The 14402-nt window shown below is 43.7% G+C and overlaps 1 protein-coding gene across 1 annotated transcript in view; it reads left to right on the top strand.

Annotated features, from left to right (window-relative positions):
- Positions 1–14402, top strand: part of F13a1 (coagulation factor XIII, A1 polypeptide) — a 170783-nt gene that overhangs the window by 134346 nt on the left and 22035 nt on the right. The window contains exons 12-13 of the mRNA XM_013016714.1: positions 6947–7234; positions 14135–14295. Coding sequence (XP_012872168.1) covers positions 6947–7234; positions 14135–14295 — 449 coding nt within the window. The remainder of the gene's footprint in view (positions 1–6946; positions 7235–14134; positions 14296–14402) is intronic.

Genomic DNA, 14402 nt, shown 5'->3' with positions numbered 1-14402 from the left:
AAAATAATATGTGCACAATTAAACAAATAACTAAGCAAAGTCTTTTCAATATTGAGTTACAAACAGTTCTAGCAAGAAGAAAAGAGTACTGCATAGAAAATGTGAAAGAAGCCAAGTTTGTAATTTCTCTCTCTATATTTTAATGTTTTTTATTGTACAAATACTGTATAGCTGGGTTACAGTTACATGAGCAAGGTAATGAGTACATTTCCTATCAAGCATTGTTGCCCCTCTCCACCCCCGACCCATGCCTAAATTGTAAAGTTTGTTTTTCAATACAAATAACCATTCAACAGCTTGCTCTTAACCAACCATCCTCAGCCCAGAGTTGTGTAGCTACAAGGCTGGAAAACGAGCTAGCTAGTAGCTGTGCAGTCCCATCTGCCCACCTAGCTGTAGAGGAAAATGGAATTCAGCCATCAGCACACTGGATGGACAGAGACTGTGGGACACAAAGGAAGACTCCCACCCAGACTGGTCAGAGATAGCTTGTGGTGTTCACCATACTTTGGGTATAGTCTTGTGGCTGTGCTTATGTATGACTGTCAGAGTAGAAATGAAGGAATAATTCATTCAGTGCTGACCCATGGCCTGACAGGCCCCTAAATGGGGTAGTAGGATACATCCATTTTGTCTTGTCAACATGTTGAATAGACATTTCCGTGTGCAAGTGCTAAACACAGAACTCAGAGAATTGAAACAGATCAAACTGAGTCCAAAAGATAAAAGGTAGATGGCACTGGGAAGAGAGCTCCCCAGGAAAAGACAAAAAAGGGGATCGGAGTATGAATTCCCCAATTTCTCAACTTACTTATCAGCCAGTAACAAGATGCTTTGTCAAAAATGCAGCAGAACACAGCTCTCATTAACTGTTGGCCTTGGAGGTGACAGTGAAAGTCAAATCAGGAGAGGACAGGATCCAATGCCAAGAGAGAAAAAAATTAAAAAACAAAACAAAAAACACCCATAGACAAGGATTAAAACATAAAATGCACCAGCTCTCCATGAGGAAGACTTCGGAAGCTCACACAACCAGAATAGGACAAGAAAGCAAGGCTCAAATGGAAGGCCATGAGTGTTCTGATATAACTAGAAAACCCCCTGAATCCACCTGAATAGTTGCAAGAGGTACTCCCTTTCTACAACATCATGCTTCTGAGCTGAAATTGATCCCAGGTAGATAATTAGTCTCTTAATCAAGAGTGGTCTATTCATTTCACTTTCTACCTTTGCTAATGATGAAATGAACCACTACTTTGAGAAGGATATGGGGACTCTATCTGCATCTGGTGGGAAACATGGTCAATCATTGATGTCTGCCATGGGCACATAAGAAGGGCTAGCAGTGTTCTGGGCCATGCATTGGCCATGCTGATCCTCACAGCACATCTCTCATTCAGTTTCTCTGAATCCACAAATGCTGAATGTGGACACTCAAATACAGAGCTAAGTAAAACCATCAGAAATAACTTATTACCAGATTTAAAAATTAATTATTACTGAAACTGGAGGTGTGGCTGTGAGCAAAAAGGCCAAATGAGAGCTTGAGGCCCTGAATTTAAATCTCAGTACTGGCACCAAAAGAAAAGAATGAAAAAAAAGAAGGAAGGAAGGAATTAAAATTAGTTAAATTATTAAGTGAAAGATTATGAAGTAAAAGATTATTTTCCACTTCACTTAACACTTAAATACCAATTTAAAAACTTTTTTTGAAAATTAGGAAACTCCAAAACTATGAAAACCAGAATCCTGAAAACATTGTCAAACATTTGCAAAGTATATATTCGTTGTACAAGGAGAAGTTTCATTGTGACATTTACATACATATATACCATGTACTGGGGTCAAATTCACCTTCTTTCTCTTATCTCCCCAACACCCCCACTCTTAAAACAATTTCAACAGGTTTCATTGTCTATTTCCATGCATTGCTGTGAAGTATGTAGAACATTATACACCTTAATTTACCCTTTCTATTGGCTCTGCCCAACTGCTCTCATCGCCCCCATACCTAGTTCCCAACATAGCCTGTTTTCCTTTCATATAATTCATTTTTAGGAAGCCCACTGAAAGCTATTGAATAGCCTAAGGTAGGAGGGATGGGGAAGAACAGAGCAATAGTTGGGTTAATCTGACTAAATTCTAATGTATGCATGTGTGAATTATCATGGTAAAGGCCCTCTGGATGATTTATATATACTAAAAACTAAAAAACTTTTACAGTGACACTATAGCTTCTTTTGTGACTGTGCCTCCATCTTGCTTCCTCTTTGCTCCACTAATTCTTTACTTGGTCATTTTGTTCTCATCTCTCCTTTTTCTTTTCGTGGTCCAGTCGTGGGGCCTGAACTCTGGGCCTGGGCGCTGTCCCTCAGCTCTTCAGCTCAAGGTGAGCGCTCTACCACTTGAGCCACAGTGTCACTTCTGGCTTTTTTTCTTTTTGTTTATGTGGTGCTGAGGAATCGAACCCAGGGCCTCGGGCATGCAAGGCAAGTGCTCTACCACTGAGCCACCTTCCCAGCCCCACATCTCTCCTTTTTCTATGTTCTCTTACATTCTACTTAAGTGTCTCCAACAATTTAAATAAAATACTTCACAAAATCCTTTCTAACATTGTGTTCCCTACCTCTCATGCCCCTGTGGTGTTACTCCTTGTCTGCCATCTGACTTGCACCTTACCTTGTTCCTTTTCCATTCATTGCCCATTGTACCCTAATTTCTGCTACCGGCGTATCTTAAAGGCTGTTCTTGTCAAGGTCACAAGGTCACCTTTCCTATTTCACCTTACCTCCTCATCCTCCCTTTCCCTCAACCTAACTCATAGAAATTGGAGCCCTGCATCTTATATATACATTTTTCTAATTTGGGGAGGAGAAGAGAAATAACAAAATGCTGAAATAAGGATGCAGGTTGACCCATTGTAACAATGAGATGTACTAAACACTATGTTGAAAACGAACTTATAACTTGGAGGGAGGAGGAGTTGGGGAGATGGGGAGAGAAGCAATATTAGGGTATAAAGGAGGAGGTAGCAATGCTCTATAGGAAATGTATTCATTACCTTACTCATGTAACTGTAACCTCTCCATACACTATTTTTACAAAAAAATTTAAAAACATAAAACATAATATGACAGGAAAAATGCACATTTTGAAATGGTCAGTAGGGGAATCAATTGTGTATCTTGCAAAAGATTTTTTAAATTTTTTAATATATTTTTATTGTGAAAATACTGTACAGAGGGGTTACAATTACATGGGCAAGGTAATGAGTACATTTCTTATCAAGCATTGTAGCCTCCTCCTTTGTTTCCTCTTCCCATCCCTTCCCATCCTACTCCCGCCCCCCCCTCACCCAATCCTCCCCGCCCCCCCACACCAAAGTTGTAAAGTTCGTTTTCAAATAGACATATGAAGAAATGCTCAAACTCACAAAAGATTTTTTTTTAAAGAAAAGAAAAAGAAATGCAGGCCCATCATAGCACTGCTAACAAGCCACTCTTCCTGTGGCTTCCAGAACATTCCAGTTGGAACACACAAAGCATCTCCTCAGCTCATTTTTCAGTCCTCTTGCTAGCCTCCTACTGGCATTCTACCTGTGCCACAAGCAGCAGCATCTAAACAGCTACACCTTCTCCACCAAGCCAATATACTGCCTACCTTCTTGTCTATACTCACAGTGCAGAAAAGAAGCCCTTCAAGAGGGCTCACTGCCATTCACACTGCTTAAGGGTCTCTCCCACATGTCCTCAGGCTCCAGCAGCTGTGAGGCACACATCTGTACTACAATGGCCCTTCATGTGTCCTCTGTAGCTGTGAGGAAAAGAGCATCTATCATCTATGCCTGGCATAGCAACTGGAGCATCATGGGGGTTCTGATAGTGTAAAATGAGCAAATGAGTAGTCTCAGAAGTAGCACTTCTACAAATGGGCTCAACCGAATGTCAAATGTTTTATCTGGTACTTGTCATAGACACAAAATTTTGGCTGTAGCTGAAAGCAGGGTGCTTCTGTAATGTGCAGTCCTTTTGATCCTTGTGCCAGCCAGCTCCAGGGTCCTGGAGATGCAGATATGGACAAAGTAGATCATGTCCCTGATGTCACAGAGCTGTGTGGTAGAGGAACCAATGCCACACAGGGCCCAGTGCTGCAACTGGGATGAAAAAAAGGATAGAAAAACCAGATATGCGTCATGAAGGACTTGCTGCAGTTACAGATTTATAGACCAGGAACTTGGAGAAAGCGCTGTTGGCTAGAAATAGGACAAGGGGAAGAGGCTTCATCCAACAGAAAAGGACCCTCAGATTATATCTGGGTTAACAGGAAGATGGTTTTGACCTGGTTCCTGGAATCTATAGAGGAATCTCAGAATACAACCTGGCTTTAGATCGTTTCTTTGCTGTCCATTGCCCTCAATTATGTCACATACCAGAGCACAGCGTATCATCACAGAGAAATGGCTTCACCAAGCCCTGGGAAAACTTGCAATTCCATCCTCTCTTGAGACCTTGACTGTTTATGAGTTCCTTCACCAATTTCTGCCTGACAGTGCCCTGCTCCTAGGGGACACGTGCCTTCCAGGAGGAAGTAGGTTCAGGGCTGCCCTGTCCAGAGAGACTATCAAGTTGCATAGAACTCTACACAGGCTTATTCCTCCTCTGTGCTAGACCAGCCCTTCTCCCAAAGGCAGGCCCTCTCAGGTTGTGTTTCTGCTGCTCCAATTTGCCTCCTACATTCTGCCTGAATGCATATTTGGCCCCCATCCAAAGCAATAATCATTAATTCCCTCTATCTCATGGACCTATGTGCCAGATGATTTCTGCTAAGATATCTGCACTTGCTCTCAGCCCTCCTTCCTTTCATTAGGTCCCTTCTGTTGAACTGCAAATCTGGCCTGTGCTTACAGTCTTCACAAGCAAGGAGAGTGTTAATAGACATACACACCCAGAAACACTCCCCTCCCTCTTACACACACACAAACACACTCACACTTACCACGCATATTGACACATGATGCTGTTCCTCTGTTCTTCCAGAGTACTCCTGCTTATTTATACCTACTCCCCCTAGTCCAACTAACAATTCCACAATGTAGGTGGCCTCATTGTACAGACAAAATCTGATGGGATTTCTAATGCCTAGATTGTAGTGTTGTTATGATAATTAAATGAGATAATGCATAGCAAGCATCTGTCCATAGCCTAACCTATACTTAGCACTTCATGACATTTGCTGTGGTCAGTTGGCTTCCTCACCATCATTGTGTTCAATTATTAAGTAAGTGAAGTAGAAGAAAACATCTTAAAATTAACCTCATAGGCTCATACCTGTAACCCCAAATACTCAGGAAACTGAGATCTAGAGCACTGAGGCTTGGAGCCAGCCTAAGCAGAAAAGTCTTTGAGAGTCCATCTGCTATTGATGAGCAAAAACACTGGGCTGGAGGGTTGGCTTAAGTAGTAGAATATCAGTATGCAAACTGAGTTATCATGACACCCTTACTTAGTTCAAACCCTGGTCCCTGGACACAAAACAGCTAGCATAATCAGAGAAGCCACTATTCTTATCATAAAGTGACTCTTTCCACCAGTTATTCTCATTTGCTTTCATCTTTTCCCCTCTTTCACAATGTATCGATACCCAAAGACATTTACCATGAAGAATGGTGGTTATTCCCCCTACAGTTTCCCAAGCCTATCCCCCAAGGCAAGTGCTTTATCCACAACCATTAGTCTAGCTGGTGGCACAACCTCTCTGAGTCCTGACATCTCTGTTTCCTTCTGCTTTGCCTGCTCTAAGCTCTTATTTTCTTCTCCAGAGCAAGTTCTTTCTCTCTTTCCCTCCTTCATCTCTACCACCACTGCTTCAGAAACTCTTCAAGGCAATCTTCCCAACCTGCATTAAAATTTACATCACCCCATGACAGTAAGGTGTTCCTTAGAACTATGTTCAGTGTCCCATGTGTCTGGGGAATTTGGGGTGAAAGAAAATGAAACAGGTTTGGAGCTGGGAAGGTGGCTCAGTGGTAGAGTGCTTGCCTCGCATGCATGAGGCCCTGGGTTCAATTCCTCAGCACCACATAAGCAGAAAAAGGCAGAAGTGGTGTTGTGGCTCAAGTGGTAGAGCACTAGGCTTGAGCTGAAGATCTGAGGGACAGTGCCCAGGCCCAGAGTTAAAGCCCCGCAAACAAAAAAAAAAATGAAAGAAGATGAACAAGTTTCCCCACTAGTGGGGCTTCTCCTCAGAACCTCTGACAAACTAAAGAAGGCTGTGCATGTCCAGGTAGCTCTAGATAACTCAGGGCTCCTAAGGAGAAGGAAGACAACTTCTTGCCAGAGCCCAGCAAAATGGCTCATGATTTGGAAAACAAAGTAATCTCTGTAGTCTGCTAGGAACAGTAGGCAGAGAAAGACAGGGCAGGCTCAGCAAGGGAAAGAGAAAATGGAAGAAACCCAAGTGGAAAGAGTAATGAGGGAGTCAGTTTCTGTTGAGGAGAAACTTATATGATAGGAATTAGGTGAGCAAGAGGCAATTGTTTCTAGTGTCTTTGCTTAGAAAACCTCAAAGTCTAGCTTCACGACTAGTACTCAGAGGGGAAAGAAAATGAACACCACAGTCTAAGAAGAGTTTTGTTAGTGTCTATTTAACCTTCTGAACCTTGCATTATGGCCCTGGAAAAACAATCCTTAGAGCAATCACCTGTGTAACCCTGTTTCCAAATAGATGACGATCCAATAACCTAATATCTTGGGCAGGTCACTCCTTCTCTGGGAACCTGACTTCACAGAATTTATTCAGGAATGGCATGTGTACCTTCCTCCTAGGGAGGCTGAGAAGCTCCTAGAGGCACTTGATAAGGACAGTGGGCAGGGCACCTTTGAAGACAGTGTTCTCTTGGGTGGGTTGCATTTTTTCTTGCTGGTCATTATTTCTGATTGTGTCTTAGGAAAAGAAGAAGAGAGGCTGGCTCTAGAAACAGCTCTGATGTATGGAGCTAAAAAGGCCCTCAACACAGAAGGCCTCGTCAAACCTAGATCCGACGTGGACATGAACTTTGAAGTAGAAAATGCCGTGCTGGGAAAAGACTTCAAGGTCACCATCACCTTCCAGAACAATAGCTCCCACCGTTACACCATCTCAGCCTATCTCTCTGGCAACATTACCTTCTATACTGGAGTCTCCAAGATGGAATTCAAGAATGAGGCCTTCGACATCACCCTGGAACCCACGTCCTGTAAGCAATCAGCAGTGTCTCTCCAGGACTTGCCACCTGGAGCTCTGTCCCCCTCAGGGGTAACACCCCCTCATAGCTTTTTGTCCGTGCTTCTCCCCAGAGCTTGAGTACCTGACCCACAAAGAGAGATCTCCTCTGCTCTAGAAAGGCACCTTCACATCTCATAGAACTGACCGACATTCTCAAAGCTTAGACCCCAAGAGTCATGAGAATTCAGTGTCACCTCACTTCTTGCTCTTCAATGTGTGGCCCATAGACCCATAGTGTCAGCTTCCTGGATCTTGTTAGAAATGCAGACTCTCAGGCCCCACCTAGACCTCCTGAATCAGAATGTGCACATTAACAAGATCTGGGGATAGGTCTTCACAACAAAGTTTAGTTTAAATCATGCTGCTCTTGATGGTATAACCTCCCAGAAGAAAGGCCCTGCTGGGATTGTCCAGTAGAAATGGTATGTTATGCTTTTCCATTCAGAAGGTAGAGAAAAGATCTCCAAGCTTTGTGAACAAACTATTTATCAGATTCATTAACTGATTAATTTCAATGCTTAGGATGAAACCTGAGACCTTGTGTGCTAAGCAAATACTCTACTGCTGAGTTACATCTGTATCCTCAGCCTGCTTTTAAAAACTGAGCAATCTGATGTCCAAGGAGAATATCCAGCAGCACAAGATAGGACTGGAGACACAGAATGTGCCAAGTGGGAGCCTAGGAAGGGGTTTTTGCTCTCTGCTGTCTTCCATGGGTTTTTTCCCTTCCTCTTTATTTCCCAGCCTTTTTTCACTCACAGCTTTCCCACCATTTCATCATGGTGAATATAAAGACTATTTTTTTTGCATGTCAGGATTAGGCTGACATGTTGCAGCTACACTGGGGATGGCAGTTTGACTGGTCCTGTGTTTTCAGGGCTGTTAATATTGGGTAGGTTACCATGATGGGCCATGGATGGACAAAATGAGTAAATAAAAAGAAACTCTCCAGGTGGAGCATGTTTAGTGAGACAGAGAAGACTAGAGAGCACTTGACAGTTGGAGGCCTGGGTTTCTGTTGACATGACATGACTAGAGAGCACTTGACAGTTGGAGGCCTGGGTTTCTGTTGACATGACATGATCCAGAAAAAGAAAAAGCAAAGAAAAGAAAAAGATTACACATAAATAGCATTTTTGGGGGGGTCCGGTCGTGGGGCCTGAACTCTGGGCCTGGGCGCTGTCCCTCAGCTCTTCAGCTCAAGGCTAGCGCTCTACCACTTGAGCCACAGCGCCACTTCCGGCTTTTTTCTTTTTGCTTATGTGGTGCTGAGGAATCGAACCCAGGGCCTCAAGCATGCAAGGCAAGCGCTCTACCACTGAGCCACCTTCCCCGTCCATAAATAGCATTTTTTATAAAGACAAGACAAGCAAGATTAAGATTCTCTCTCTCTCTCTCTCTCTCTCTCACACACACACACACACACACACACACACACAGAGGATGATATGCCGGTTGTTCTCTAGCTTTCTGCATTTGGTAGCTGTTTTAGCCCAGAACAAACCTTCAGAGAAGTATTCCCAGAAAGATGAAAAACTATTCCTAAAACTCCTAATTCCAGAAATCCACTAGAATACAAAGGAAGTGGATATTTCCAGCTTCAGTAATGTAGCTAAGAGTTAAGAAAATCACCATCATATTTTGGGGGGAACCTTAGGAGATTTAACATTTTTTTAATCTCAAGGGGTAGGAAAGGATTTTCATAGAAAAGAACAGTCAGGATAAGGGACTGAAAAGGAAGAAAGTCCTTGGAAATGCGTAGACATAGGCAGGCATATTCGATTTCAGAAAGCCTCAGCCTTGGCAAGAGACTCATCTCCATATAAGGAGGGATGATGTCACTGCTAGCCCTGCCTCCTTGGGCAAGTTGCCTAAACCCTCTGCATTCTCCCTCACCTGCACATGGAAACAATACCACCCACACCACAGGATGGCCTGAGCTTGTACTTACTGTCTGTAAGTTCCCATTCAGGTTTGTTATAGGGATGCAGCAATTCCTACCCATACATGAGGAATCACGAGCACAAAGCAATCAAATAAGTGAATGTATAGTGTAGTTGGATGTGTAATAGGAAAATGTGAAGAAGATTAAAGGGAATAGAGAATGCCATCCTGGGGCAGGGGTAGCCAAGGGAATCCTACCCTACAGATGACATTGAACAGATGGTCGTATAGCCAAAAGAATCCATAGGCACAAAGGTCAGGGGACAGGTTTGGTGTGTTCAAAGAGAACTAGAGAGCTAGAATGGAGAATTGCTATGGTTTGGATGTGGCTCATATACTTGGGTTCATATACTTGGTCCTCAGTGTGCTGACATTGGAACTGGTAAAGCTTTTTTTCTTTTCTTTTTTTGCTGTTCTTGGGGCTTGCACTCAGGGCCTGGGCTCTACCCCTGAGCCTCTTTGTGCTCAAGGCTAGCCCTTGACCATTTGATCCTCAGTGCCACTCCTGGCTTTTTCTGAGTAGTTTACTGGAGATGAATCACATGGACCTTCCTTCCAGGGCTGGGTTCAAAGCATGCTCTTAAGATCTCAGCCTCCTTAGCAGCTAGGATTACAGGTGTAAGCTGCGGGCACCTGGCTTAGAACTGGTGAAACTTTCAAGGGGTTGAGCCTAGTAGTGAAAGGTCCATGAGGACATTGGCCTCAGAAGGGATTAATAGTTGTCTTGTAGAGTGAACCAGTTCCTGGCAGAGCAAATTATCGGTTTGGGGGAGGGGTGGTTAATGAGGCTATCTCATGAGCTTGGACCCCTCTGCAGAGGGGCGGTCCCCGTTGTGTTCATCTAACATGGGAGGATGAAACCAAAATACCAGCACTATTTGAGCCCCCAGCCCCTAGGATAGTGAGTCAAATAAACCTCTTTTTATTTTGTGCCGTACTAGGACTCAAACTCAGAGACTGGGCACCGACCCTTAACTTTTTCATTCAAGGCTGGTACTCTACCACTTGAGCCACAGCTCCATTTCTGGACTTTTAGTGGTTAATTGAAGACTTTCTCACTTCTGCTGGCTTGGAATCATGATCCTCACATCTGTCTCAGCTTCCTAAGTAGCTAGGTTTACAAGCATGAGCCATGGACACCCAGGGGTCCTCCTTTCTTTATAAATTACCTAGCTTCAAGTATTTTAGCACACAATAAAAGAAAACAAAACAAGAGCAAAAGTGATGGAGGGGAGCAGTGGCAGGGAATGGTGGGTACAGATCAAACAAAGAATTGTCAACCCTTATTCAGGCATTATTGCTATTTCTAGTGAGCTAAGGGCCATTTGTGTATGATCTAACTTGAGTTTTGGAAGACCACTCTGGCTGCTGTGTTGAGAAGAGGTTGTGGAGGAGGCAGAGCTGATACTGGTAGACCGGTTAGAAGATGGGATGATGACAATGGTTCTGGTGATAGTGATAGATGTGATAAGCACTAGTCTGATGTAGGTGTGTTCTGAAGGGAAAGCCCACCTGATTGGCTGAGGGATTTGATTTTATTTACAAGTGAGAGAAGTAGGAAAAAGGTGCAAATGGTAGATATGAAATGCTTTGCACATGGTCAGCTCTCAGTACATGTTAGCTTTCAACATTGTGAGAAACTGTGGTTGAATTGATGTGTTCAAGGTCAGACACAGTAGTCAGGCAATGACAATAGGTGGGAACTTGGGCATCAAGTGGTCCAAATGTCTTCCTTTTTATCTCTATTATTACCAAAATCCAGATGGCATCTCAGACAAAGAGCTAAACATTAATCCTTTCCTTACCCACAAGCATCCTGTCTATCCAACTTCCTCCCTTCTCTCTCTAACCCAATTAAAGAATGAGTTTATATGAGTTAGATGGCTGAAACAGCACAATATAGCCACACTTAGTCATGGACATAAGAACTGGTGACCAAGCCTAAGGCTGAGTCAGTATTAACTCATCTCTTACCCACTCAGACCACCCCAGGGCTTGTCCTGAATAACTTAAAGGGAATTAGAAACTCCCTTGCCAGGCACTGGTGGCTCATGCTGGTAATCCTATCTCAGAAAGCTAAGATCTTACGATCATGGTTAGAAATCTGAGCAGGAAAGTCTGTGAGACTCATATCTTCAACTAACTACCAAAGAGTCAGAAGTAGAGCTGTGGCTTAAATAGTAGCATTCCAGCCTTGAGTGAAAAAAACTGAAGAACAGTTCCTAGGCCCCAAGTTCAAGCCTCAGGACAAAAAGGTGTGTGCACATGCCCACGTGCACACATACACACACACACACACACACACACACACACATAACTATTTACTAATTTGCTCAATGCAGGTAGATGGCATTAAATACATGTAATAAACTGCATATTGCAATACCAAACTGCAGTATTTTGCAAAAAGCCACATACTTCTAAACCTCAATCAAGCATTTTTAGGTGCCTCTATTGCAAAGAAAGTTCTCCAAGTAGAAAGGGAGGCAGATTTTGCAGATTGAAGATGAAAGAGATTGTGGGGGCTAGAGTCAGGGAGAGCTGAATAACTTAAACCTCCCAGTACCTTCAAAGGTGTTATCATTTCCACTTGGCTATATTTAGTTTTCTTTGCTTTTTGGAAAAGCGATGAGGCAGCTCAAGTATGTGTCTCCCTTGGCTTTCCCCAGACACCCTAAATGATGTTGGCAGCTTCCCAGCTCCACCGCTCATAGAGTGAAAATCTATTCCTCCTTCTCTTGCCACGTTTAATAAACTTTATCTAGAACAATTTCTTGTGCAGTGGCAGAACACAGCACTTACGTAACGAACTATTTCAGGAGCACTGTTCTCTTGGGCACTGAAGTGCAGTCCTGCTTCTTTAGAGCTGTGATTTAAGGAATGCTCAACCTCTAAGAAGAAAGGAAGCTAACAATATAAGGGTAGCAAGATGCTCTATTAAGATGGGGAGAGAGAGACATGTGTATCCCACTAGTCTACAGAAATGTAGCGGTGAAACATAACCCTCTAGAAATAGCCAGAGGAAGGCCATTTTTAAATTTTTCTATTAATGGAAGCAGCTTCCAAGCCTGACACTTTGCCACTCTATCTATCAGATCTGGAGATATGGAAAATAGGCCACACATGTTCACTTGAAGTTGTATGCAATGGAGGAAGGGCTAGGGCTGGAAGAACCACAGAAGGAGCAGGGTCTAAGATTCCAAGAACACAGTATGAGTGAAATATTCAAAGTCCAGCACCATTTGGGGGCGGAGGTTAAAGCAAGACCATAGCTTCAAAGAATAGGCTTTGAATAGAATAGTACTATCTCGAGAATTTCATCAGCCAAGCTAGTTGTTGATGCTTTTCATGTATGGACAATGCATTCAAATGATCTTTGTAGATAGGGAAAGGGTCTGACTTTTGGGGCTGGTTGCTGCTTTGATCTGCAGTCTTCCCAATAGCACCTTTGGCCTCTACCATGAGAAGCCAGAAGCCAGTGACAACCCATTCCCAAACCCAGAAAAGTCTTCAGATATTGCCAAAGAACCTCTAAAGAAGACCACTGTAAACTGTCATCCTTTGACAACTACCAGTTGGGCAGCCTTTCTAGTGGGCCAGGGATAAATGTACTGGGACATAAGAATTTCTATTTTAAGACCCAGGACAGCTCTAACTCTGCTTTAACTCCACCTACCCTCTTCCATGTTAGAATTTCCCATATCTCTGAGTTTTTTTCACATTTGAAGAGATAGCACCTGGGATCTAATTCAGAGTTGAGGTGGATCAGAGAACCTCTATTACTAATGTGTCTGCGTCTCCATGATTAGTGTTATTGATCTGGGTTGGGATCCACATCTTAGGCCCCCACAAATCCGCAGGACATGTGAGGCGAAGGGAAGATTCAAGTCTGTACAGGAGGGCTAGCTCAGCCACAGCCTGCCCAACCCCCAACTCACCTCCAGAAGCACTGTCCAAGATAAAGGCCTTCTCTGGCCTCCTTAGGGCCAAGGGTTGCCACAGATCCAACACAGACATGAGCATCCTACCTCTATGATGGGAATGGGGAAATGGTCTATTGCCAGTGTATCAGGCTAAACTGACCTGTCTCTGCATAAGTGACCTCATGAGACTATGGACTTTAATAACTTCCAAAGGAAGTAAGCATCTTTAGCAACAGCTAGATGTTGGGGTGGAAGACAGTGAACGTGTGTGAATGTGTATGGATTCTGTGGTTATGGATGAGGATGGAGGTGTAAGCCACCCAGTCACCTGCTGGGAGTGCCAGCAGATGGGCAGTACAGGTCCCATGCCTGGGCTTGGCTTGCAGAAGGACTGCTCCTTGACATCCAGAACCTTAGGGAAAATGGAAGTGATGGGGAAAGTGGGTCAGAACTACAAAGTACAAGGTCATCATCTTCAGCCCAGATGGTGATTGGAGAGGACACAAGGTTCCTCCTCATCTGCCACATCATCCTTCATGGCTTGTCCCAACACCTAAAACTAGCAGCAGTGCCTTGAGGAAACAAGCTAGTGTTTGGCCCATACGTCCTCTAAATAGAGATGGGGGAAGGGCTGCTGAAAGCATTTAGAGGCCTTGGACCTCACTACTCCTGCCTGTGGGCAGGGTCCCCACTCAGATCAAAGTAGCCTCTGTCATGACTCCTTGGTCCTCCACTTTAAATAGCCACTTTGCCACAGAAAAGCAATGTTTGGAAAATTGGGCACATTTTCACTTGCAAGGCTTCACTGAATACTAAATTTCTAGCACATTCTTCTTTCCCCACAAAGCATGGGTGTTTGTCCCTGAAGGGTTCTTTGTTCCATTTCCTTTGACCTTTGATGAGTTCCTGGTGACTGAAGTATGAATGAAGGAAGGACAGGGGAACCAAATGCAATGAAAACCCTGCATTTGGTCTTGATGACACTTGTTTGCTTTTCTTTCCAGTCAAGAAAGAGGAGGTGCTGGTCAGAGCAAGCGAGTACATGAGCCAGCTGCTGGAGCAAGCCTTCCTGCACTTTTTTGTCACTGCTCGAGTCAATGAATCCATGGATATTCTGGCAAAGCAGAAGTCTGTTGTGCTGACCATCCCCAAGGTCATCATCAAGGTCAGTTCTAGCATCTCCTCTCAGACAAGAGAAAGAGGCAAGGTTGTGGATTAGGGTGTGTGTGTGTGTGTGTGTGTGTGTGTGTGTGTGTGTGTGTGTGTGTGTGT

This window comes from Dipodomys ordii, unplaced genomic scaffold (genome assembly GCF_000151885.1).
Source record: "Dipodomys ordii isolate 6190 unplaced genomic scaffold, Dord_2.0 Scaffold32, whole genome shotgun sequence".
In the NCBI taxonomy this organism is placed as follows: domain Eukaryota; kingdom Metazoa; phylum Chordata; class Mammalia; order Rodentia; family Heteromyidae; genus Dipodomys; species Dipodomys ordii.
The sequence above is the reverse complement of the archived record's forward strand: the minus strand, read 5'-3'. Positions and strand labels throughout refer to the sequence as shown.